This window comes from Anas platyrhynchos, chromosome 19 (assembly GCF_047663525.1).
Source record: "Anas platyrhynchos isolate ZD024472 breed Pekin duck chromosome 19, IASCAAS_PekinDuck_T2T, whole genome shotgun sequence".
NCBI classification, from domain to species: domain Eukaryota; kingdom Metazoa; phylum Chordata; class Aves; order Anseriformes; family Anatidae; genus Anas; species Anas platyrhynchos.
The window spans coordinates 4217979-4245175 of NC_092605.1; the positions used below are offsets into that span (position 1 = coordinate 4217979).

Genomic DNA, 27197 nt, shown 5'->3' on the forward strand with positions numbered 1-27197 from the left:
GGAGATGGGAGGTCGAACATTGCAGGGTGGCAGCTCCTGCCAAGAGCCCTTCCACAATAAAACCAGCACATTTATCCGCCGTCCGCTTAGTAACTCCAGATGAGGATTGCTCAGTTTGCCTAATAAATATCATCAACAGTTTACTGTTCCTTTAGCAGTGGTTTAAGAAAAAAAAAAAAAAAAAAAAAAAAAAAAAAAAAAGCAGCAACACCACAATTATACTTGTTTGTGCATCAGAGAATCCCATTTCCCTCCTCAGTTGGAAGGGGCCACGCCAAACACTGGGGCAGCCTTCGGCACAGCAGAGAGGGGTAGGGACATCCCATCAGAGCTTAGAAAGAGCAAGAAAATGGACAAAGAAATTATCGTTAATTAAAATAGGCACAGTTAAGGCAAGTCTAGATCAACAGCCTTAACCAGGAGGCTGTGTGTCCTGGGAGGGTTTTCAGGGCTGTGGTGTAGGGTCAAATGGGTGCCATGTGTCCCCACCACTGGGAACAGAGCAGGGTCAATGCTTTGTGCCACCAGGGCTCAGGTTTGTCCATGGGAGAGCCAAAGGAAGCTCTTCCCAGGTGCCCATCCAACAGCCTCAGATCAACACCTTGATCAGAAAGGGTGATTTTGGGGCAGTAGCGGGGTTTCTTCTAAGGTGTGAATTAATTTAGGAAGAGCTTTTTCACAGCAGTATCTGGCACCGAGTCCATAAGCCAAGATAAACCATAAATTCAGTGATCATAACAGAATTGTTTAGAGAAACGGAGCACAAGCATTATTTTATTTCTTATATTAAAGGAAAAAAAATGCGTGATACTTTATAAACAAGAAAAAAACAGAAAAACTATGCCCAGGCACTTTGACAGTCTCTGATTCACAGCTGTCACAAGCTGGTGTTGTCCTGCAGTACCCAGTCAGATCCACTGTGCAGCTACCCTAATTTAAACCAGGTGAGAAGTGAGCCTTCAGTGAAACCCAGAAGACACCAAGGGCATCAGCCTCCCAACCTATGCTGGGACAGCTGGGGTCCCTGCTGTCCCAGGGTTGTCTACATGCTGGTGTCACCTCCAGGATGTGGCTGTGTCGCAGCCTTTCTGTGACATCCTGGCTGGGATGGGACAGCTGGCGAGGGTTATTCGGAGCCTCCTTTGACATCAGGAGCTGCCTGGCGGCATTCACGGAGGGATTTATGGTGCTGTTGTCCTCTCTCTGCTGGCAGGGTTCAAGTGGCCAAGGGACAGATCCTTCCAGGGCTGAGTGCTCCCTGTTCCTGGAGTGGTGGGAGGGGGCACAGCACCTGTCCCATTTCCATTGGATTAAGGCAGGATTTGACTCCCTAAGAAGCTTCCTATGAAAAAGGTTTACTGAAAGCCTGATTTCTTAGTTAACATGAATTTCCTGTGCCTCGTATATAATATTACAGTGACCCAACAAAACCATCATTATCATTAAGGATAATTTCTTTACCTTTTTTCTTAGTCATCCAGGCTCCTATGGAATGTCCCTGCTGCTCTCAACTGTGCCAAATGCTGACCCAACATTGGGGTGACAATATCTCAAATCTAGACATTCAGGTGGCCTTTCCTTGAATGATACCACTGATCTGCAAGAGGGACACAATTCAGTCAGCTGAGCGCATGTCCCATGCATCTGCTCCTTAAGGTCCCTTCCAACACAACACATTCTGTGACTCCATGGTTAACCAGCCCCCGTTAAGCTCCACCAGCCTGGCCAGCACATGCTGAATATGAAAATGAAGTACCAAAAGCAGAAAGCCACAGGGGGCTTACCTGTCCTTGGAGAAGATCCATCAGGATGGAGGCGGCCGTAGCAAAGCAGAGGACTGCTCCCTTCACATGCCATGAGCCTGCGACTGCTTCTTCAAAGCCCTGCTCTGCTCCCCCATGGCTGAAAAGTGCCTCTGGGCAACCCATCCTCAGTCTGGGAAGTGAAAAATAAATAAGACAGTGTTATTCCTTCCTCCTTCAAGGAAGTCCCACCTGCGGTGGACCCTCAGGGTGTCTTGTCAGCATGGAGAGGAGGTGGCTTTGTGGCACCAGGCCGCAGAGCTCTGCCTGCAGACCCACCTCTGGCCCATCATGGCAAGGGGGTAAAACAGCCCCAGAGGACCCTGGTGGGGGTGGCAGGGAAAAAAATTACTTCTGTATGGTGGCAGCCCCATGGACGAAGGGCAAATCCCCTGCACACCCAGCAGCTGTCGATGAGACCCCCCCGGACATCACCACCTCCAGCGCCGGGACAGCCGCGCGCGGCCAGACCCACGTACAGCTGGTTTCAAAGCCTGTCTGTAGTCAGTCGTACAATATAAAGTGTCTTTGTTTAGTCAACAGAACCACTAATACATGTGATTTTGTTGTTAATAGAGCTGTAAGAATTTTAAGTACCTCTTGGGAATGTGTCATTTTGGGTTGGCTTTTTTAGGCATCGCAGGGTGCTGCGCTTGTCTTTGTAAACAAGTACTGAATAAAACATTTTGCGCACAGCCGCACTTTGTACAAGTGTCGTGCAGGTTTCTAAAGTTTCAGAGAGAATAAATCAACTGCAAACTGCTGCCTGGTGGTTGACTTCACTCTTTATACATAGCTAATTTGGACAACTGCTCTCCGCACATCATATGAAATGCAAATGCTGCGCATATCGTTCCTGCGGTCACATAAATCCCAACTGCTTGAGCCTCTGCCATGAGCCTGGGGTGCCACAGAAATGCCAGAGCTGGGGGAAGATTCTCTTGGGTTGCTCGCCCTTCCTTTTGGAGGATGTTCTTGGGACACGTTGGCAGGTAAATGCACCAGGGAGGAGCAGGACCCCGGTTCCTGGGGCATTGCCTGCATTTAGGCCTGTCCACGGCAGCTGCTGGTCACACTGGTTTGCTGACACCACCACTGGGCAGAACTGGGCCCATGCTCAGCCACAAAAAGCAGCCCTACATGAGTAACTCCAGTAGAAAAGGGGTCGTGCATCCCACATGGTCCCTTCTCCTGAAGCAGCGCTGCCAACCCGGCCCTCCTGAACCCCTCTTGGGATGCAAACTCACCTGGTCCTCCCAGGAGGCCCTGGGCACCCAGCAGGATCCGGCCAAGCCAGCCCAGAATTCAGCCCAGAGGCTCTAATCCTGCCAGGTGCTGAGCAGCTTGAGCTTCTGCCGTGTGCCTCTGCATTTTGGCAAGTGTTCAGCACAAACAGGATCGGCCCCTTGCTGTAATAATCAGGGAACGACAAACTCAGCTTGACTGAATTTCCAACCCCCCCCCCCCCCTCCACCCCCCAATGCAAAAATGCTGTACATTCCTTTATGCAGGTTTCCATAGAGTTGAACTTCTACTATTTTTTTTGTTGTCGCCGTTAAAGGGGTCAGCAATGCACTGTATGACGGGATCTCGCTGTCAGGAAATGTGGAGGAATTCAGGGACACTTTTAACATCTTGCTGGTGGGGTTGGAGGGCAGCAGTAAAAGCAGCATCCTGGAAATCTCCACACCACAGAGAAAAAAAAGCCCGGAGGAGCGCCGGGGGGGGTTATGAAGACATTCTGCTTTGCAGATTCTAAGTTTAAATAAGTTATTTCTTCCCTGCTTCCTTTGTTAAAATATGATATTCTAGCTTTAATTGCTTCAATCCTATTACTTGTTCCCTTTAGCAAGTGATTGTGTAGCCCCTTGCCGTGGGGAAATCCCCTGATCGTGGGTCCCTGTTACTTAGACAAGTACCCTTTCAGAAGTAAATGCCATTCTTAGCATAGGGAAGTACTTTAGGTCTAAAGGGGTTAAGAAGGCCTCCCTGCATTCAGAAACATGCAGGGGTCCCACCGTGCCAGTTCCAGCCTTTTAAACTCTTTCCAGCTTTTTTTTCTTGCAACAAATCTGTCTGACTGCCACCAGGACATAGGAAGCGTGTGCCTGTCAAAGAAATCAAGTTTACTTTTTCTGACTTGTTAACAGAGGCAGGGTATAAATAGAGCTAACTCTGCTCAGACTATTAGCATTTCTCTTAAAATAAGGGGGTAACTTCCTAGGACCTTTAATCCAATGAGGTCCAGACCAAGCTGCACTATCAGGAGAGGCAGCAAAGGAGCTTGCTGAAGCTTTTATAGAAGTCAGGTGCATTTGGGTTCCTCAAAAATTTAAGGCTCACCAAAACAAGCAACCCCAGGCAAACAAGAACTACCTCCAGCTTGGTCACTGCCACTGCCCTGGAGAAGTTCTGAGATGTTGTTGGCGCCGTTCACTCGGTGGATGTGGATCTTGCTGGGGAAGAGCAGCGTCCTGTTGCTTCTGGAGGTCTCTCTGCAAGGGAGAGCTTTACCTCCCATACGGTATTCACACGCGGGGATATGCCCAAATGACATGAACCCCAACCTGTGGGTAGACGCGCAGAGCACTTGCAAGAGGGAGTGCGAAGCTGACCTGGTGAGTGATGCACATTTCTGTATCTCTGCGGTGCGGGCGGTGGGTTTTGGTGGTGAACTTGCTTGCTTGCACCACGGTCTCTTTCTATTCCATGTAGCAAGGAACCAGCACCGTGCTGGACTTGATCCAGACAATGCACGCATTTAATTGACCCGTGACCTATATAAAATAGAAAAGGTTTGATGAATTATCAGTTAAGCGGGGAGGTGTGTGGCAGCTGTCACTTATGCTGCTGTGGGTACGGCAGGCACTCTGTTTGATCATTTTCTTTGCTTTCTTGTCAAAGGAAACATCAGAATTTGATACTCCAGAACTCAGCATGCCTTGGGGCCAATCCACAGTATTTTAGCAGTGTCACGATGTTCTTTATTGTCGGTAGCCATCATCAATGCTTTATATTCCGGGGGGGGGGGGGAATTCTGTATGAAATCATTTGATTTAACATTTAAATCATCAGCCCTTTCTGCACTTTGAAACATAAAGCGTGCTCAGAGTGCAGAACAGGGGCATGGTTAAAATGACCAAGCAGATGTTCTCTGTGATGCTCCCAGCTCAAATTGTGCTTAGCTTACCACCCTAAAAAACATTTTTCAACCTGTCAGCACTGCCAGCTCAAGCTGGCATCTGAAAATACCTGCTCTTCCTGCCTCTTACATCAACGGCAATGCTCCTGCAGCCCAAAGCAGGCTGACTGCCACACGTACCGTGCAGAAAGAAGTCATTTGGTTCGTGCTCTACAGCCATGTTGTTTCTGCAGTGCTAGAAGTAGTGGGGAGAAGAAAAAAAAAAAAAAAAGAAAGAAAAAAGAGGGAAAGAGGCTCATCTAGTAAATGAAGAGATTTTCTCCAATGGATCCCATGTGTTATGAACGAAGGTGTTCTTTTTACTTTCATCAGTCCCGATAAAGCCTTCTTTATTTCAACTACCAGGTGCAGCAATGAATATTAAAAGACTTGTAAAAACCCAGCAGCAGCAGAGGACATTGCTTTAATAATTTACTGGTCAAAACCTGAAAGCCAGAAGCCACTGGATAAAAATACTCACTTTAGCCTTGTCTGAGCAGAGTCCTGGGAACTCACATGCAGGAGTCTGACTTTGCTAAACCATGCTCCTTAACCTCAGCTGAAACCGTTTTGCAACTTTGCTTCTGAAACCTAGTAATGTGCAGCTGGAAATAGGGAAAGAGTTATGGTATTAGGTCATCTTTTTCCCAATAAGGAAAGGATACTGGACTCAGGGGAAACTATTGAGTTTGGTAGCTTAAAAAACATTTTGTTCTCACTTACAGAGAAATCCGCTGGATTTCAGGGGGTTGCAGATGTTTAACAGAAGGTGGAAGCGTGCCCTGTCATGTACATGGCAGCAATGTTCATGGTCCCTTAAAGTAATCCCTAATGAAACGGATGCTGTGATTCAGTGGACACATATCAAATACCTTTTCTGTAGAGAAGACAAGAATTCTCCTAAAATTAACCACAATTTAGAGCTGACTGTAGCTAAGATGGGGTGTAATAAATTACTAGAATAGCGATGCTGCATTTGAAAATAGGACTAAAATAGGACAGAGAAGCCATAATGAGCTGTTTGGGGTTTGTTTTTCTAAATACCATAGAAAAAATATTTTTGGATCAAGAATTTCCTTACTTTTGAGGTATTCTATTATTTCCTCTACAATGTGAACAATTACAAATCCTTGGCAGTTTCACCTCCAAGAGTAGGCTGTTAGTCTCAGGGAATTCAAATAATACTTTACATACTTCTGTGGAAAATAAGAAGGATTACTGCCTACAGCCATATGATAAGTCTTTCCATCCGCTCTTGTTTCTCAGGGCTTGTCCTCAGGCATTTTGGAGTGCCGAAGGGGGGTTGTTAGTTCTGTAGTCGAGCAGTCCATGTGACTCTAGGAAAGACTTATGATGTGGTTAGTGTTTAAGAAATAGCAATACCTTTTCCTTCTCTAGAGGCTTCTCTTGAAGCACTTCAGAACCCCCAACGTGGTTAGCCACCTCCTGGGAGATGCTGGAGAGGTTTACACTTGTTGCTGGTGGGGACACCAAGTCTGGGATCAAGTGACAGACTTGGGTCCACTGAGCTTGAAACCTTAAAAGTTTCAGGGGTCTCTGCTTGCTGGGTCTCTAAAGAGGACTTAACTCTGTCCCCAGTAATTGTGTTGTTTTCTTACCCTGCAGGAATGCGAGACCTTTGAGAAGTGCTGTCCCAATGTCTGTGGGACAAAGAGCTGCGTGGCGGCTCGGTACATGGACGTCAAGGGCAAGAAAGGGCCGGTGGGAATGCCCAAAGAGGCAACCTGTGACCGTTTCATGTGCATCCAGCAAGGCTCAGAGTGCGACATCTGGGACGGGCAGCCCGTGTGCAAGTGCAAGGACAGGTGTGAGAAGGAGCCGAGCTTCACCTGTGCCTCCGACGGGCTCACCTACTACAACAAGTGCTACATGGATGCAGAAGCTTGCATCAAGGGCATCACATTGAACGTAGTCACCTGTCGATACCACCTTACCTGGCCGAACACCAGCCCTATCCCTGCAGAAACAACAGCTCGCCCTACCACCGCCTATTCTGAGACAACGATCATCGACATCCTGCCGCCAGCTCTCGTGAACAACCCCGTCCATCAGTCTGTCTACGTGGGAGAGACCGTCAGCTTCCTCTGCGATGTTACAGGAAGGCCCAAGCCAGAAATCACATGGGAGAAGCAGGTTGATGGGAAAGAAAAAGTCATCATGAAGCCAAATCACGTCAGAGGGAATGTTGTGGTCACCAACATTGCCCAGCTGGTCATCTACAACACCCAGCTTCAAGACGCAGGCATCTACACCTGCACGGCCAAAAACAGCGGTGGCCTTCTCAGGGCTGATTTCCCTTTGTCAGTCATCAAAGGAGAACCCACATCCAAAGAAGCTTCCCAGAACAAAACACACTTTCCAACTGATGAGTGCCTGAAGCAACCAGACAGCGAAGACTGTGGAGAAGAGCAGACCAGGTGGTACTATGACGCAAAGAAAAACAACTGCTTTACTTTCATTTACGGGAACTGTAACAGCAACCTCAACCACTTTGAGACCTATGAGAACTGTATGTTAACGTGCATGAACGGCCCGATCAACATTTGCAATCTGCCAGCCCTCCAAGGCCACTGCAAAGCCTACGAGCCCAGGTGGGCCTACAACAGCCTGACAAAGCAGTGCCAGTCCTTCATTTACGGCGGGTGCGGAGGTAACGAGAACAACTTTGAGAGCCGGGAGGCCTGTGAAGAGATGTGCCCTTTCCCGAAGAACACGCACTGCAAAGCCTGCAAGCCACGCCAGAAGCTGGTGACCAGCTTCTGCAAAAGCGACTTTGTTATCCTGGGCCGCATCACAGAACTGACCGAAGATCAAGACTCAGGACACGCCCTGGTGACAGTGGAGGAGATTCTCAAAGATGAAAAAATGGGATTAAAATTCCTGGGGAAGGAACCACTAGAAATCACGCTTTTGAACATGGACTGGAGCTGCCCGTGTCCCAACATGACCACAGTGGATGGCCAGCTCATCATCATGGGAGACGTCCACAATGGCATGGCTGTCCTACAGCCAGACAGCTTTGTGGGGACCTCCAGCATCCGGCGTGTACGGAAACTCCGCGAAGTCATCCATAAGAAAACCTGCGAGCTTTTGAAAGAGTTCTTAGGATTACATTAACCTCCTGCACACGTGTCAGCCTCCCAGACCTGTGTGTTATGTAGGGCTAACAAGCGCTAGGCTAGTGCACAAACTAAACGAGCTGTTTGAAGATACAGTGTAGGAATTATGCAGAACCCTTATTTTAATCCATTAATGATGCTTAGCAACAATGTAGTATGGTCTTTGGCAAGCACGTAAGACAGCAGCAAAAGGCTATTAATCTTGCATTGAAATCAATTTGTCCATATAGGAATGCCATTTAACTAGATGACTCACTGCAGTAATTATACAATTTTTATATAGCTTCCATCATAAATGACGGAATTCATAGCATTTGTGTAGTTAATTGGTACACAGCTAAGTAATATATAATGTCAACTTAATCTGTCTCATTTACAGTATGGAAATGTTATGGTAAGTCATTATAAGTAAGTCACACTCTTGTCTCCTCATAGCAGCACTAATATATTTCACGAGAAAAGCCTGTAAATTATTGTCTGTATTTACAATTGCGCACATTTAACCAATCTATGTGTTATGAATTTGCTTATTTTAATTCCTAGCAGTTTCCTTTGGATTGTACCTCGTTTTTTGAATGGCAACTACTACCTGCTGGCAATCCTTACCTGAGAAAACTTCCCACTGAAGAACTCCCTTTATCCTAAACCCAGGACAACAGGTCCGTGTAGAAGCCCAAGGCACACTCTCACCCCTGAAATTACTTTTCTGTCATAAGAACAATGTCAGCGAACACCCTTATTCTATTGCACTTTCCTATTTTCGTTTTAATCAATATATTGTCTGTCTATCACACAAAGAGCAAGGCAGGAGGATGGCAGTGTGCTGCCAGCTGTTTTGCTTTTGAAAATCCTTTCCATCTGAGCACATGCAGTGATTTATTGCTTAATTTCATCAGAAAGCCTGTTTTTATAGGCGAGAAAGTAAAATAAAAGCAAAATGAAATCCAAAATAGAAAAGTGCAATACACAGTCTGCAGACTTTTCACACGTGCACAGACACAAAGCCAGTGAAGCACAAATGCATAGACACGGACACACACAGTAGACAGTTTAAAGATATTTATCAATTTGAGCCTTTTAGGGCATGCTTTCAAATGATGGAAAACATTTTGTGCTAGGCCACTGTACATATGTGCATGAATAAAAACCCCAAGAAAGACGGTGTGGGCTGTGGGTGTGAGCTTGCATATACACATTTTAACATTTGTGTGTCCCAAAAATGTAACATTTGCCTATGTAAAAATCCTTAAATAAAGAAAAGGTTGATCCTGGAAAAATCCTGCCTCTACTGGGGAATGTCCTTGCCCGTCAAAGTGGGACGTGAGGGCTACACGGTGAGTCTCATCCATAGCACCTCTTGGTTGGGGTGGGTCACCTCACCCAAGGCACCTCTTGGTTGGGTCACTGCAGTGCCCACCATGGCACAGAAAGCAACCGAGGGCTGGAGCAGCCCCCAGCCCCACCTCAGGGAGCTGAGGGAGGTGCAGTGAGCACTGCTCCATGCTGACATCCAACGGGTGGGCTGGGGGCCCTGCCCGCTCCTGCGCACCCATGTATGATAAGGGCTGGCAGAAGGAGATGAAAGAAGCAGATGTTGCACTTCAGCATCGCATACAAGCCTCTACATCCCCAAAGCTTGCACACATCGGGTGTTTTGCAACTGTCAGGGGTTGCAGGAAAGAAATCTAAGAGTGGGGAAGGTGAATTGAGAAGTTAAAAGTGGAGCCCTACTCCAGTTTTCATGGTGGGTTTTGGGCTCAGCAGCCAGGCAATGGGCAGGGACCCCAAGGAGGCAGAGGGTTGGGCTTCTCTCCTGGTGGTCTGGGCTTGGGCTGCATCCAACATGCTCCAGCAACAGGAACTGATCTAAATCTCTGCTTACGTGTGTAATTCTGGAAGAAGCTGGGTGGGAGGGAGAGGAGCCTGGATCAGACTGCTGACCAAGAAAATACCCACTTGCTTTTTGTGTTGCACCTTTCCTATGCGTAAGTGAGAAAAACGCCAATTAAAGGTTCATAACATTTGCCTGTATCTCATAACAACTCCTTCCTGGGGCCAAGAGGTGCCAGTCCCACTGCCCCGAGCCCAGGCCGTGGCATCTGTCATACAAGGAAGCTGTAGGAAGTGGTATGTTCCTGCCACGCTTTCCAACGCCGAGGCATTGGAACATGGAGGTTTAATAAAGACTGGCTTTATATGGTTCTTTCTTCCAGAAGCTAAAGGATTTTGCAAGTGTGGGAGTGTTTGAGCGGCTCTGGAGACATACCCGGTTGTTCCAGAAGAGCTGGGATGCAAAAGCTGCTGAGAGCAAAAAGTAGCTGATGCATGGCTTTTCCAGCAAGCACATTACCGTGCTTATGTCTAAATGCAGTCTGAGAACTGCTGCTCCCCAAGGCAGAAGGAGCTGTGCCATAGGCATCCCCTCTCGGGGTGAAATCCATCCCTGGCCACCCCAGCAGCACCTCCCCTGGGCACAGGGCTGCCATGAGCAGAGCCTCACCACCTTCTGACCTTGAAGAGCTTAGCTTGCCACTTGAAGCTAATATTTTAGTTCAGCCTCTTATTAAACCTTTAAGAAGCCTAAAATTCAAGTCTGACCAGTCAGCCAGCCCGAGGAAAGCACACGCACAGGGCCAAGCGCTGAAGGATGTAGTTAAAGCCCTTGCAAGGCTAATAGGTACTTGCACGGAGCTCCTGATCAGAAAATCCCTCTCGCATTGTTCACACAGTTTTCTGTCCTGTTCTCTAGGGTGCATATTTCAAGGCAACCTTGAGGTTGTCAGAAAGCTGGATGGAAATGCCAGTTTGTATCAAAAGTGTGAGAGAAAGGGAAAAGCCTGTTCAATTTCTCTCCTGGCCTGGACACAGGCTGGGAAAGCACATGGTGGTGGAGCTGGAGGCAGGAGACCCTCTCCAAAGCACATGGCAAAGGCCAGCAGCCTCTGGGGCAGAGCTGAGTCAAACGTGTCCAAGCATGGAGAGCAGCAGCATTTCCATGGACACCCACCTGTGTTTGTTGGGCTGGCACTGAGTTTGGGCAGAGCAGGAGGTCTGCAGGTCCTGGGACTTGTGCCGAGCTTGGCAGCAGGTAGAGCTCATGTGTGGGAGGAGAGGGAGAAGGGACAGGGACCTGCAGGGACCTCTGCAGGGCTCAGGATGGAGCCGGAGGTGTGCCGGACCCTCGAGCTGCAGGAATGCACAGACAGTGAGTGATCCAGGAGCGCACAGAGCTGCTGGCACCAGCACCACTTGCCCACCTCCCGGTCTGGAGTGACGATGAAAAGTGCAACGCATTGATCTGCAAACCCTGCTGCTACAGCTGAATGGAAACCATCCAGCACATGGATCTGAAAATGAGTCACAGGTTACTGTGCAAACCATCTGCACAGCCGAGCTCTATTAGCAGAGGGACAAAATACCAGCAAAAAAGTGACGGCGAGAAGCCTCTGACAGAGCACGCCCGTGTTATGGGACCTGGCAGCACAGGGTGTGAGGGCCCCAAGGGAGCAAGCACGGAGAGGTGGCTGCGTAATTCTCAGAGGTAGGGGCCTGCATCAGCACAAACCCTGGAGCAGCTAAGGTCAAGGGAAAGAGGAAATTGAGAAAGAGGAAATATTCGCGTTGTGGGAGTCAGAGATGAGGTCAGGCAGAAGCTTTGATGGGCAACCAGCTCCAGAAGTAGGAGCAAACAGAGATGGTGACACCACTGGAACATGATTCAGATGGCAGGGGTATTTAAGAGCTTAGCTCCCATTTGTTTCAAAGGGAATTAAGGGACCCCTGCAAGAATTACTGCCTGCCGTGGGCCTGGGCTCCTGAGGGCGGTGGCTGAAGCAAAGCTGCTGCACGGCTTCCTGCAAAAAGAAGGAATCAAACCGGCACCAAACAAGCACCATGCAACACGAGCCCTGCTTCCTCCACATGAAGCACCTCGTGCCTGGTTCACTGAAATTCGCCCCGTGTGCACATAGCGTGAAATTCTCATATAGCCAATTGCCAGGAAAAGATTATGGCCGGGCTGGATATCTACATCAGGGTTGTGCGGAGCCAGGTTTCCAGAGGCCCCGGGTGCTGGGAGCTGCTGGAGTCAGTGAGAGCCCTTTGCTGCTCCTCAGCTGTGAGCACGTCACCCCGAGCCAGAGCTGCGAGCCTGGAGCCTGTGTTTTTATACCAAATATTTAGTGTTTTCCCCTTCGCAGGCTCTGGTTACTGATTGACTACAAGTGACCTCCAACTGCCTTATTGATTTACAGCGGCTGTCAAAGGACAAAAAATGAGCCTCATGCTCAGGATCTGAGAAATACTGTGAATGGAGGTTGCACAACTGAATAAATGTTCTGCCAGCTCTTTAAATCTTGAAAAAAATGCCAGCTTGAGCTCCTGATCTACAATGCAAACACCAGTGGGATATGAAGATAACACTGCAGCATTATTGGACATATCTGTTAGCCAAAAAAGCAGCACAGCCTGCTTAATTCACAGCTATTTATGGCTGGGCAAATGATATGACATTCAGGCCCAAGAGCTTAGAAACTCAATGGAAGGTCTCGCAAAGGCTGCTCTGCAGTTCAGATTTCAGCCAGAAAGTTCCAGTTTTGGTGTTTTACTCTGGGTCTATCAGTCTCTCTGCTCAGACAACCCTCCGTGGTGCCACCTCTGCATGGGGGTTACAGGACACAAAGGCCCATGGGTCTCGTCGCACCCGGCAATGCCTACCCTCTCATTTGTCACAGTGAAATCAAGAAATGCAGGAGGAAAGGAGGAGGCTGGAAAAGAGAATGAGGAAAAGAGGGAGGAGGGAGAGCATTTTTACACCTTAAACTGGCACGATGACACGGTAGTTGGACTGGATTAACTGGCATGAAAAGGAACTACCCCTTAAGGAGTCTGTACCTTCTTTTCCTCCTTTGCTCCACTCCTAGCACGCTCAGATCAAAGTGGGTACTGTAACATGCGTAAAGGACATTACTTCCACTACTGCTTGAAATAAAGAAAAAAATAGCAGTAATAAATCTCCAGAATCAGATGGTATTCACCCAAGGGTAAAAGTACTCACATAAGAAATTGCTTAACTATTAACTGCAGCGGATAACCTTTGCTTGCTTCTTTGCAGGACCGGAGGGCTGGAAGGTGGCAAACACGGGGCTAATTTTAGAAAAGGTTTCCCGGGAACTGGTCACAAGAACTCAGCAAGTCTGGTAGAAAGTGTAAAAGAGAACAAAACTCACCAGATGAATGAGTGTGGTGTAAAAAGGAAGAGTCTAGTCTGCAAACTTCATGGGGGTGAAGCAGTGCTCTGTAACTCTTTGAAGCAGTCATGAGGACAGAGATGGTCCAGCTGATAGAGCTGACTTGGATTTCGGAAAAGCTCTGGGGGGAGTTCTCACCCAAGATCTTTAAAGAAACTTAGCTGTCCTGTAGTGAGACATAAAGCAGTCTCTTGAGCCAAGGACTGGTTAAACAAAGGAAAGAGGGGGTGAGAATGAAAGGTCAGCTTTCATAATGAAGGGAAGTCATCAGCAGAGTCCCCTGGGGACATGTACGATGGCCTGGGCTGCTTAATGGAAATGATCTGGAAAGGGATTGGAGAGGCAGGTTACCAGCTTCGTTGTCAATACCAAGTCATTTAGGACTGCAAAAAGACAAGCCAACAGAGGAGCTGTAGAAGGACACTGTAATACCAAGTGACAAGATGACAAAATAGCAGATGAAATACAATATTGATTAATATACATGGGGGGAAAAACAAGCTGTAACTTCGCATTGCAGTGATACCTTCAAACAAGCTATTCTTATTGGAAACCTAGACGATTTGGGACTGAATTCCCCTCAATTTGCTGCTCTCTGAATTCTGGGTCTCTGCCTTGAACCCCCCTAGCAGAGCTCAGCTCAGGCCACACAGATGATGGCCAGGCTCTCCCCACGACCCTGGGGAGCAAGGGGCTGCTCCGAGTCGTCACAGATAGATTTTCAAAGGTAGTTTGATGCATAAGGATAACAGCTGCCAGCAGCATTTAGGAACTTGAAAGCAAATTCATTTCTATTACTTCTCATTCACCTGGGTTTATTTGGAAAAGCCAAGCAGACATCTCTATCACCTGCAGGAATATACATGCTAATTGGCAATATGTAGGAAAATAAATGTAAATCTGGCCCCGTTGCTTCCCAAAGTGGCACGGGCAGCAGCTGCGCTGCCCTCCGGTCTGAGTCCCTGTCTCTCTGCTCCCTGCTAGTGCCTCCAAAATCCCACAGACGGCATGGTAAACTCAGCAAGAATAACCACAATGGGGATTGACCACACTTCTGTGCTCCAGCGAAGGAAAAGCCGGGGCTGAGCCCCCCCAGAAACAAAGCCACAAGCTACACATGAGCCTCAGACACGCACCCGTGACTGCGTTTTGTCCCAGGACACCCTTTGAAGGCTGTGGGGCCAGCACAGACCAGAACCTCTGCAACCTGTGGCCCTCAGCAGAGCTCTCCATGTCCAGTTCATGTCCAGATCCTGTCCAGTGATGTCCAACCATACCACTGTGGTCACAGGAGACAAACCCAAGCACCAGCAGCTGACCATACACACGCACAACTGCTGCGCCCACCACGACAAACCCCAGATCCCACACAGCCACAGCTTCCTATTTTTGCAATGTTTGGGATGTAGAGAAAAACAAACAACCCCCCCCCCTCGTCCCCCAGCACTGAAATGACGTCAGAAGGCTGGAAATTGGGGCAGGAGCATCCAGCTGCTCCCACGGCCTGACACAAGATGGCGTGTGGCATCGCGCTTTGGGGCCTTGCCTCTCGCCTTGCACCCGCCCGGTTTCTTCCCTTCCTAAAGTGAAATATTCTCACCTACTGTGCTTAGATTTGCCTAGCTCTCGTCAATTTAACTGTTTCACAGACACTCTGCTGTATAATTTAGGTTTTTCTAAGGGGAAAACAACCCCTGCGGAGCTGGATGGCTGGGGTCGCGCTTCGCTGCCTTTCATCCTTGCCTGGTAAGCGATACAGCAGAGAAATGTGAGGTTTATTGGAAAAAATAGATATAGTCGGCAGTGTGATAAGGCAGTCAAAATCCATTTGCAGAGCTGCAAGAAAAGGACACAATGTATAATTTATTTGGTGCTTTTTGTCTCCCTGTATGCAGATTGTCTGGTTTCTAAATATATTGGTCCAGTTATTCAAAATTATTCATGAATCTCTTCAATGAATAATACTTGACCTGCAGATAATCCAAAGAGTGAATATTGCAATCAAATTCTCCATTTCTGCTGTAATTTATCGTAGCTAACAGATGTATACGACTCAGGTAATTAACTCAGGATGAAACTCAAACTGTATATTTGATTATAATATTTGCAATTCACAATTTGCACTGTGCTAGCTGGCTCGAAAAGTCATCTAATCAAGAGACGAGCAAAAGTATCTTATCGCTGGCATAACTAAATTGCTGCTCCTCTCAGTCGGTTTGGCATTTAAGCGAAAGAAGAGCCGTTCACGGGTACGTGCAAGCGGAGCTGCAGCACTGTGAGGGCTGTGCACAGGCAGGGCAGACCTGCACAGACTCAGCAGTGAACAAACACAGATTAAAAGCGAAATGCTAATAGCTTTCTTAGATCTACAGATTGAACAGGTGTGAGAAACAGGACTCACATCAAAGGTGTACTCATCCTTAAGGTCTCTGATAGTTTTTTCCAGGAAAATATCTGGAGCAGGGTCGGGTGGGCATTTTTTTTCCTTGACTGTCCAACCTATGTCTGCACTTGGGATTACGTTCACAGGGCCGCGTTCTGTGAGCAGTGATGGAGAACTGCTCCTCACCCACAGAGAGCTTGCAGAGGGGACAAGCTTGCAGATGGGACAGTTTTTACTTGTCTGGGTTTTCAGCTGCACAGACAGCTCAAAGCATTTAGGATTCATGAGTCATGACTTGCAATATCATGAACTTGGCTTTAAAATCCTGTTATTTCTTTCCACAGAATCATAGAATCATCTAGGCTGGAAAAGGCCATCTAGATCACCAAGTCAAACCATCAACCCGACCTGCTGAGTCCTGTCACTAAGCCTTGTCCTTCAGTACCACATAGAAATGCCACAGTCATGTCCCTTAAACACCCCCAGGGATGGGGGCTCCACCACAGCCGTGGGCAGCCCATTCCAGTACTTGACCATCCTCCCCATGAAGAAATTCTTCCAAATGTCCAATCTACCCCTCCCCTGGCGCAAACTAAGAACCATTTCCTTGCATCCTACTGCTTGCCACCTGGCTGGATAAATTCGCAGCAGTTTTGGTTGTTCTTTTGATTTGCCATCAGATTGCAGATCCTTGCAGCAACCACAGTTTTCAGCTGTTCTTTGCCCCCACCAGCACTAACCACATATACTTTTTCTCGTTTTTGTTTGTGAGTGGAAGTTTAAGGTCTCGCTTAATCACATAATCTCCAAAGCAGGAGCTTTAAAAGATCTGTCAACCACGACAAGGCTCACAACACTATACCAGGGTCAGAAAGAGCAGTGTTGCCATCTAGGGACTTGCTGTGAGCTTTAAAAATTTAGATATTTTTTTCCAGATGGGATGCTCTAATGTATTTCAAATGGATAGTGGCCATTTGCTTGCTTGCTTTAGGCAGGCTATGGATGGAAGCAGGTACTGGGGGTGGCCTTTTAGGCTTGGCTTTTGTTTTCCTGCAAAATGACGAGCCCTTTCAGTTCAGCCCTGTGTGCCAGGCAGACACCCAGCCCCACAGCCAGCAGCAGCTTCACACTCACTCAGGGCACGGGGAATGCATCTATCCCGGCTCGCACCTGCACACCTGCTACTTTTTCATTCAATTTTTCATGTTTAGTGAAAGTTTTTCAGAGGACAAAGACTGAAGGAGGATTTGCTGCTCCTGCCCTGGCAGGAAGATTTACACATGAGCAAATGATTTGTAACAAATACAGCGCAAGATAGATGGAGCTGCTTCTCTTGTTCACAAATTATTTGCAGACTATGGGCTTGAAGAGGAAGAAAATTTTCCCTTGCTTTGTAAAATACACGCATGCATTTTTTTTTATTATTATTATTTATGACTACATTCACTGGGAAAAACACTCCTGAGAGCACCTTTTGCAGAATTATTGCAGCTCACGGGTTGTTACATTTGTAATCTGGAGAGAGGAGAGGTTCGTGTTCCACCCTCCTTTCTCCTATTTAGTAATTGCCTTGACCAGCGAGACTTTTGTCACGGGTTTGAGCCTCTGGGCACTTCAAGGTCATAAAATCGAAGTCTGAGGCCTCCACCTTTCCCACCAGTGTATTGCAGAAACTGCTCCTGGGTTTTGCTGGGGGAGTGCAGCTCCCTCCATCAAGCTCCAGGGCAAACACATGCACCACACACACCTCCCAGACCCCTTGAAATTTCTGCATGCATTCCTAAGCGTGGTAAATATATATATATAATAAAGCATAATTTCTACAAATATTTCTGGCAGAAAGGAAACTTCTGGAATGTGAGGTGCCACCACAGAAGGAACTGGTGGGAGATGGACATGGGAAACGGGGACAGTGGACACCCTGAAGGGCTCAGGAGCTCCACATCTGCCAGTTTAAGGAAATCTGAAGCACATGGATGGGACCCACGTGTGCCACAGCCACCAGAGCCCCAGTTCCATCTCAAGGAGACGAGCCCTAGTCTTACTTTTCTGCAAGGAGCTCCGAGTATAGCTCCCCACTACACAGCACTTTTCAGAGAAGCCCACACATATTTCTGTCGTTGGGGGTGGTTATGTCCCATAAGGGACTAACTTGTTTTCTTTTCCTGTATAAAGCTTTCCTTTCCCTAGTTCCACAGCTGGAATCGGAAGGCACGGCCACGTACTTGGCAGTGCTGGGAGCGGGGCAGGTCCTCAGCCAGCTGTGCTGCATTCATGTGTGATTTGGAGCTTTCCTCCTTGGCCAGCCAGGTACCTGAAGCAGCTCCAAGCCCAGTTCTTGTGGTAGCTGCATCCTGCAGGAGTCACGCAGCCTCATGAAACATGCATTGGTACAGGCTGCCTAATAAAATCTAGCAGTTCATTAAAAAGAAGAAAAATATTATATTTTCACCCTGACGATCCAGGCGCTGCTAGGTGCTAACTAGGTCACTGTTCAAATCCCTGCCTTCATGGCTTGTGTTCCAGATGTGGGCATGTGTGTCTACACTACCTATTGATTTGTGCAAATCATGTAACATACACAAAACTCATTGGCCTGTGAGCTGAGCAAATACCCAATTGGTCTGTGCATCCATTATTGGTAGTAGCAGATGGGTTGCTTGCTTAAATAGATGCATTTGCAAACTCCTCTAGGTCTGCTTTCAAAACCAGCAGTTTGTTTGCACAGCATGGTGCAGCCAGCTCCTCCCCACCCCGCTCCCCAAACCTCCCCGGCCTGGAGCTCAGGTGCTTTCAGCTTTGCATAAAGAAATTCTGAACACGAATACGTTTTTGCAAGCACACACACAAAAAATCTTTCGATTTGTAATGTATGAGTAAAGCATTGTTTATGCTCATGCACTGTTAATTGGAGTCATCCATAATATGTCAGTCTAAGTGCAAAGTAGAGACAGAATAAAAACATCTACAATGGCCTGGTGCTGCAAATGCTGAGTAACTTTATGCTCTGGAGCAGAGACTGTCTGAACAGAATCATTTTGTTCACTCCTGGAGCTGCACATAGGGGATGTCTGTAGTTAGCAATTGCAAAGGAGGAAAATAAACAGCTACGTTTTCCTGCATTCTGCTATTGCATCCTCAGCTGACAAAAAAATCAAGGGGTGGAGGAAAAGCCCATTTGTTTGCTTTGTGGCTGCTTGGAGGGGTGTGCTCTCATTTTGGGGCCCAGGGGAGCAAAACTGAAGCGCCTGATCTTTGTGGATTGTTTCCTGTTAGCATCGGAGGTGAAGGCTGACACAGAATGAAGCGGCTGTGCCAGGTCTCTGCAGGGCAGCTGGAGTGCTACGGGGTATGAATGATAGACATGGTGCAGGAAAGCAGGGCTGCTAGGGATTTTTGCTCATCCTTTTTAATTCAGCATTCCTACACGCAAAACCAGAGTCTGCCCTTGCAGGACTGTAGGTAACATTTGGGGGACGTATCAGTTCTCCTGCTTCAGGCCAGTTCAGACTCCCTGCCTAAAAAAAGGCAGTTAGGAGCCAAAAGGTCCCTGAGGAGGGGCTGTTGTGCTCTGCCTGTGCCCCACCAGTATGGCATGAGGTCTGCAGGTGCTGCTGCTGTGGTCCCCTCCAAACTTCGTGCCTCAAGCCCAGCCCTTGGACCAGCCCTGCTATAACAAAGCATCTTTGCTTGCTCCAGGCCTGGAGCCCCACAGGGCACAGTTCAGGATCCCCTTTTAGGGGTGCAAGGCTCCGATTTCACCCTCAGTGAGCTGCAGGCCCCTCCTTGGGACCCACATTGGTCCCAAGAACCAGCTCCCTGCTCTGGCCAAGCTGCTCCTCTGCCTGCCATCTGCCCAGAACAGCCCCTGGCATCAGAGGTTTTTCAGTGGCAAAGCAAGGTCCAAGCTCCTCTCTACCTCAAGCCATCAGAATATTTCCATTGACTTTAATGGCCTCGTGCATCCAAATTTTTCACATGTAGCATATAGGGCACACTAAGCGAAGGGCTCGCAGCCCCATGCACCCTTTCCAGTAGCTACAGAGAGAAGAGCAGCTGAGTATGCAGCATCTGAAGGGGCAGCTTTATGGTCCTCTGCTGTGTCAGACACAGCAAAAAATGAAGCAAACATTGCTTGCTCACCCAGGGAGCCCATTTATATGCACTTCTGGCCCCCACCTGCCTGGCACACCACAGCCTCAGCCGTCCCGCACAGCGCCCTGCAGACCTTCTGGTGGGAAGCTGGAGGGAAGGGAAGTGCCGAGCAGGCTCATGTGCCCGATCAGCTGCCTGCATGGAGCCCAGCTGGCCCTTTCAGCCCCGTTCCCACAGCACAACTGCTCGGAGGAGGCACTGCAGCCCCTCAATGGCCACCTTTGTCGGCAGTCACAGGGCAGGAGCACACAGGATGCTGACGTGGCACCGCGGTCACCGGCCCCGGTCCCCTGCTCCCGGAGCACCACGACCCAGAGCCTGCCTCTGGCTGCAAGCAGGGGACGGACAAGCTCCTTCCTAATCCTTATGTTAACTTTCATGTCTAAAAAACCCCAAACAAACAATCAGCAGAGGAGGGAGGAAGCGGAGGCATTTCCCTCTTCTGCAGTTCCTTCCTCTTTCTTCAGTTCTTATTTTGCCCCCTTCTTTCTTTCTTCCCCTACCTGTTGAAATGTGGTTACTACAACACAATCAGCAAAAAGCTGCAATTTTGATGTGTGAAGCTGTTGAAATTTAAAATACTTGCTTTAAAAAACAAAGCAAAACAAAAAATCCGGAGGAAGAAAGTGTCCTTCCCGCTGCCCTGCCAGCCCAGAGCACCTTTTCCTTCCAGCGCCACGACCGCTGGGCTCACAGAGCCAAAGCTTCTTGGCAGGCAGGCTGCCACCCTGGTAAAGTCAATGTTTACATTTGTCACATATATTTTTAGTGCATCCTATATCCAGCCGTGCCTCATGGGCCAATTGCCATGTCGAAGCAAATGCTGCTTCGTTTTTCAGAAGGACTGAGAGAAGAGAAATCCCCGAGGGAGTCCTGGCAGCAGCTGGCTGCAGGGTCCCTGTTTCACCAGTCCTTCAGGTTCCTCCAGTTCACAAACGTGAGCAGAGAAGGAATTTGCTCTACAAGAGGCCTGCTGGTGCCTGACCTCCATAAAAGCAAGCACCTCTCACGGCAGCAAGGTTCAGCCTGGGCTGACCGTGCTGGTGGAGGGACCATTGGGCTGAGTCAGTCAGGTTTTGTTGGGTTCTGGTGGTCTTCTGCGGCCTGCTCGGCACCTGAGAACTTCTAAGGGTTATAATAACATTGACTGGATCCCAGTTTTCCTTCTTTTTACCTTAACTCACTTACTTGTCCTTGTATTGCTAAGACACAGTTCAGCCTTGCACACGGGTTAACCTCTCGGCTTTGGACACCCCCAGCAAAAAGGGTTTGTGCCGCGGCCTTCAACAGTCACTGCTGCGCACTCCCACTCAGCATCGGCTCCCTTGAAAACATCCCCATAAAGCATAAAGGCCCAGTTTAGGCCTATCCTGATCAAGTAGAGGATATCATGCAGATGAAGTGAACAGTGAGTAATCATCTTCTTTCTCAGGTGGTGGAAAGTGTCACACACACCACAGGAGGACAAGGGTGGCCTGTATGGTGCCTGTGGCTCTCCCATCCCTGGCTCGTAGTTGACCAGTAGCTGCTCCTCCAGCTCTCCTCTGCCCCCATCCCACAGCTCTAGGACAGGGCTGGTGACACGAGGCAGGGCTGGGAGGTGCGAGGCTGGTGGAGGTACCCCAGAGTCACCCGGAGCTCTGGAGCAAGAGGCAAACCTCACCACACCTCTGCCAGGCACAGAAATACAGTTCTACCTTGTGCTGATGGGAAATGGAGACCCAGAGAAGCCAAAGCAGCTGCCTGAAGCAAGAAACTGGCGAGCACGATTAGCAGCTCATATCCTTTCATTCACAGCTCTCCACAGCATGATTTATCATGTGGTTGAAAAAAAAACAAACAACACACAAGTAAAGGAAGAAATAACTGGCTAAAGGTTGTGCAGCCTTGGCTCTTCTTTGTCTTTCAGCCTGCCCAGATAAATGTCATTATGGAAAGGCTGGGGACCCTGCAGCTCTGCAGCTCTAACAGGGAGCGAAAGCAGCGACTCTGGATGAAGATAACTGCAGCAGTTATATGACTAATCCCGACATCTACGGATGTTTTCCACTCTGCCTGCAAGAGTTATGTGATCCTAAGCATCCTTAAGGAAAACAACTCCATTCTGGCTAGCAGATGACTAACTGCTAGCAGATAATACAGATATCTTTTCACATCTGAAAAGAGACCGACATACCCAAGACGACAGTGCCCCACAGAAACACTTGCCGAAGGGACTCAAAGCCAGGCACTGGAGCACAGCTAGCTGTTCCCAAAAAGCAACTGGGAATCAGACAAAGGGGGAGCCCGTCTGCAGCGCTGCCAGCCAGAAGGAGCCTTTTGTTCAAGGCGATGTAAACGCCAGGACAGGGAAGGGGCCAGGCTGCCACCAACAGCAATGCCCCTGCAGAATTAAATGGACTCTGGTCTCTCTAGAAGAAAAAAAAAAGAATCAAACCACCAGCTCTAAGCACTCAGGCTTTGGGAGAGTAATATCAATGTCAGACTCACAGCTCCCATCTCCCCTTACATATCGCTCGTTTTCTAGATTCATCAGGCAGACATTTGAGTACGTGGAAGCCATTTGTGCAGGCATCAAAACGCCAAACTCACTGGAGATCTGACCAAACCGCATTGCATGTACACGTAGCACATCACCCACAGCACACACACAGGGAAGAAAAGTTTCAGTGGCCATTAAAGGCGTATTTAAGGTTTCCCTCCCTGAAGTCACGTCTGTGGCAGGTGCCCATGGCCATCCCCTCCCTGAACTAAGCCATGGCAGGGGGCAAGCAAGACAGCAGTGGTGGCACCAGCATTGGCACTGGTCATGGTGGGGTGCAGGGGGGTGCTGCAGAGCAGGAGAGGGACAAAGCACACAACGTTTTCACAGCAGGATTGTTGTGTGACTGAAGTGTGCAGTGCTGCCATTGACAATTCGCTATAGATCAGCAATGGAACATTGTTCTCCGCCATAAGCATGGGTATTTTTAGACTAATGTGTTCCATAAACGTTTTGCAAAGGAGTTTTCTTTGCCTGAAGCATCTACTTCTTCTCAACCTTCCTGTGATGCAGTGCAAACCATGTTACTAATAAAAATCATTCTTTAATTTGCTTCCCAAACACAGTTCACAAAATACACGGTATATTTGGGAGTGTCTGTATACTCTGCTATTTCTGTCCTTCTTATTCAACCTCAGAGAGCAGCAAAGGGAACTGTGAGTACAGAGAGAGACGGCCCTGCCCTGAAGAGATTACAGTCTCAATCAGATAATACGCTGCAAATTACACATGGTGAAGCACAGACCTCAGACAAGCTGAATGGGGAAGAGGCTTGGTTTGGGAAGGAAATGAGGAAAAGTAAGTTTTAAGGAAGACTTTGAAGGAAAACAGAGAGTAAAATTGATGGAAAAAAAAAAAAAAAAACTAGGAATTTCAGAGAATAAGATATGAGAATGAAACGGAAAGCCTTAATTTCACTGATTTTGGGTGAGTAAGCTGTTCCAAATACTGAATTCTTAAATCTAGAGAGAGAGCAAGAAATGGTGGGCCCCAGTGCCACCAGCAGCTTCACTTACCTCCCCCAGCTCCTGCCACGAGACGCGCTCAGAGCCAGCAGTGCAGCCTCAGAGGAGCTGGGATGGATGCCTGTAAGGGCCAAGCAGCTCTACCACACAATGCTTACACTTCTCTTCTGTTAATTGGGGTAACAGACTACCTCCCATAGCTCATCAAGGCTCTGCCTTCATTTGTAGACTCAGCTGAGCAGGAGTAAGGGCAGCAGGTGCAGTACTGCGTCGTAGCAAGGATGGTGTCGGATGGAAGCGAGGCAAGGGCAGGGAGAGGGGACATCATTTATTAGGTCAGCTGGCATACTTGGAAAACTAGACATGCTTTCAGGCACATAAGGCTTCCTTAGGTCTGAAATAGAAGCAATAACCTTAGAGCTAAATACAGGTTGAGAATAATTGTTCCGAGTTAGACTTCATTATATTAACGAATTAGGCAATTTGAGGGAAAGGATGATTGGTTCTTGTTGATCAAAGGGAGGATACTAGCCAGAGGACAGCTGATAATGTCATTCATGGCACAAAGAGAGGGTGAGAGAGACGGGAATAATTACTGCCTAGGGATGGCTGGTGCTAGCAAAAATTATAATGTGATATGCAATCAATATCTGTGTGATTTTTATATCCTAGAGTCAGGAATTTTAGCACTCAGATTGTCTTTTGAAGAAATTTTGGAGACCTTCCTTAAAGGTCAGGATTGAGAGGTCAGAGATGGTGTGGCTGATCTCTGCGCATTTGTCTTTTGTCAGTTTGTATGAGTTAAATTGGGTTAGTTGCCTTTGGTTGTTGCCACTGCCAACTGTGAAATCTGTAATGCAAACTGCACATCAGCACCAGAGAGGCAGAAAACAGGAGGGCAGTGGTGGTCTCAGTCATTCTGTATCGCTTAGAAATCTGATTCAATTCAGCAGCTGTGGTTAAATGCCAACACTCGTGAGTTCACATCTATCCCTGTTTCCTGTGAAGTACCAGTCCTTAGGAACCTGTGATATCCTATGGATCTAAATTTTCACCTAAAAATTAAGTTCTCAGTAGTCTTGTGGAGAAAAGCTAGAAAGTTCTGAAACTGATTTAAATGTATACCCAGAAAATAAATTAATACGATGCAAGGTTGATTATTATTTATAGCTATCTCATAATTTCTAAAATATTCTTGTAGGCCTGAATCAAGTGATTTGGTTTGACAATACAGAAACAAGGACAGCACTGTAACAGTCTAGAAGACATAAATAGTGAACATCATTATGTGTTACTAAAAAATGAAAAATCAATCATTCTTAAGTAAAATATGCCCTGTGTCTCAAAGCAGTTCATAAATATAACATGAGATTCACATATTATCTGCAAATTAGGTAACTGCCCCAGGTGTTAATATTTTTCACTGTAGTTAGGAATTGTGCACTCTTCCCACTAAATTTCCCACTAAATTGCCAAACGGAGTTGCTATATGTACCTGGCCAAACTTGAGAGATACAGACAGACTGGGAACCTGTTGACTTCAGAAATATGGTGCAGTTATCTACAGCATCCAAGACTCAGCAGGGAGTTAAAAGCTCAAGTATAGGCTCAAAAATACAGAAACCACTTCTGGAAAGGCTGAAACTATCTGCTGAAAACTGCACAGACAGTTCATAGCACAGCCAGAGGCAAAACCTTGTAGCCCTGCCTCTGTGCTCATACACAGGATGCTTAATATTATGGTCTAATGAAAATCAAAGGGGAATTTGTTTTAGTTTGTAAAATCTGTATGCAAGTCTAATTTTGACCAGCAGCAACTTCAGTGAGTAGGCTGGTGTAAAATTTTCACATGATTTGTACTGGAGGAATATATACTTCTATATCTATAGAAACACCCACAGAAATTCTTTTAAAGAATCACAATAGTCGGTATGTGAGATCTCACTGTTCTGGAGGCTTTCTGCTCCATTGGCGGATGAATCAGACTCTATAGCATGGACAATGAGAATTAAGTGCTTTACTTTTATATGCATGCCTTATTTTATTATTATAAAATGTAAAGGTCATGTAATATACGTTAACTGAATTGTACTATGGAGAAGACTCTCAGAGGCCACAGCAACTGAAGGCAGTAAAAGGAGGGAACGATAGGTCAGCCTCAGATGTTCCTGTGGCACAGACAAATTGGATAAGTTCCTTATTGACAGCAATAGCCAGCTAATGTCTAACACCGGAATTTCAGTGGAGCCAGAGGAGGAAACCAACAGAGAAAAGGGCAGTGACTTGCCCAGAGTCAGAGCTGAAATGCGGGGTGCCCGAGTTGTCATCTGTTGTCCCATGTTCTCCGCTAAGCTGCCACCTCTCGTTTCCGTCAACATGACTAAAAACTCCCAGGCTGTTGCACTGCTGAGTGAGGCTGCCCAAGCAGCAAATTCACCCCGTTTCATAAGACTGTGATCATCTACTGTAATTCTTAGCTGTATTCTTTACGCTGTCTGTCGAGATAAAGCGAAGTCAAGTAAGGCCCGGCCTACACATGGCGGAGGGCTAGGGAACCTCTGGGTGGCCAGGGCCTCATGTGCTGATGTTTGCCATCACACAGCAGTTCCTGGCATTGCTATGTGACAGAGCACAGAGTAATTTAAGAGATGAGATCAGAGAGAAGTAGAGCCTGGCTGAAAAGAGTAACGACATGAAAGCCTGGCGCAGCAAAGTAGCGAGGCAGCAAACAACCGGAGCGGTGTGCCAGCCAGTCCTTCTGAGGGTGCTGTGGGAGAGGCAGAAAAGACAAAGGAAGGAGTTATGAGTACAGCAGGCAATTAATATATTCTGCCAAGGAAAAAAGGTGGATTTCCAGAGTTGTTTTTAATTGCATTAGCCAGTCCTGGTGAAATAACCATCTCAAAGAAGCTCGCCAAGGCACTGAACAGTAATTAAGGCACTACGTTCCCAGAGTCCTCTTTTGTTTTATGCTGTGGGTAATCTTCAAGCTAAGGGGAAAAGGGAAAGCAGCTCAACGAGCTCCAAGAGGGCACGGAGCTGACAGACTGTTTAAATGTAATGGTGTCTCGGCTCTCAGAGGAGGAGAGGATCTCCAATTTCAGGCCTCTGAAGTGCTAAATTATCAAATGAAAACTACAGCGAGTTCCACCAAACTCGCATCCATCAATATTACGGATTGTTTTTAACAAACAAAAGATGACAGAATAAAGGATGGGGGTTGAGGGATGTCTGCGTTGTATGCCAAGGTTTTTCTAAAAATATTTTACACCTGCTATTCGTTCCGCACACTGATCATATTTTGTCTGTGAGGTAAAGAACGCGCAGTGCCAAAGGGAATGTGGTTTATGTTCCCAAGTCCTAATGCTTTTTCCCTTCTGCAAGGCAAAACTCCTTACTACCTCCACTAAAATCAAGCCAAGAGGACAAAAGTCATACACACACTGCCACGGTAACAGTTTAACCATTCCTCTCACTGATCTTTGGAAACAATCCCTTCAGCAGGATTTTACAGCTCTGGCACTTCGATTTAGCAAACTTTTTATGCAGCTCATGAGAGGAATGCAGCCAACTCTGTACACTCAATTTAAATCAACTTGCTGATGATATAAAAAAGAATGCTGAACCGTCGGTTTGCTTCATCTGCTCCAAAACTACCAACACAAACTGAGGTCTTTTTTAGTGAAACGTTAATAGAACAGTCTGGGGCATCAGATCAGTAAACGAACTCTGTTTTGATCCCATGCTGGTTGAAAGAGCTGATTTAACAGCTAGTTGTTT

The 27197-nt window shown here is 47.4% G+C and overlaps 1 protein-coding gene and 1 long non-coding RNA gene across 7 annotated transcripts; one reads left to right on the plus strand and one right to left on the minus strand.

Annotated features, from left to right (window-relative positions):
- Positions 1 to 753: 753 nt before the first annotated feature.
- On the minus strand, positions 754 to 24021 carry LOC106015881 (uncharacterized). Of its 6 annotated transcripts, XR_005260057.2 has the most exons (7): positions 5707 to 6595; positions 5465 to 5588; positions 4418 to 4579; positions 4179 to 4297; positions 3050 to 3484; positions 1785 to 1935; positions 754 to 1597 (listed from the first exon to the last, which is right to left on the minus strand). It is a non-coding gene; the product is annotated as an uncharacterized lncRNA (long non-coding RNA). The 6 variants fall into 6 exon arrangements; XR_005260055.2 differs by having other exon boundaries at positions 3050 to 4297; XR_005260056.2 differs by having other exon boundaries at positions 4179 to 4579.
- WFIKKN2 (WAP, follistatin/kazal, immunoglobulin, kunitz and netrin domain containing 2) lies at positions 4220 to 14755 on the plus strand. The gene is made up of 2 exons (XM_005016028.6): positions 4220 to 4420; positions 6610 to 14755. Exons 1-2 carry the CDS (start codon positions 4220 to 4222, stop codon positions 8119 to 8121), a joined length of 1713 nt encoding a protein of 570 aa, XP_005016085.3. The 3' UTR covers positions 8122 to 14755.
- Positions 24022 to 27197: the final 3176 nt, after the last annotated feature.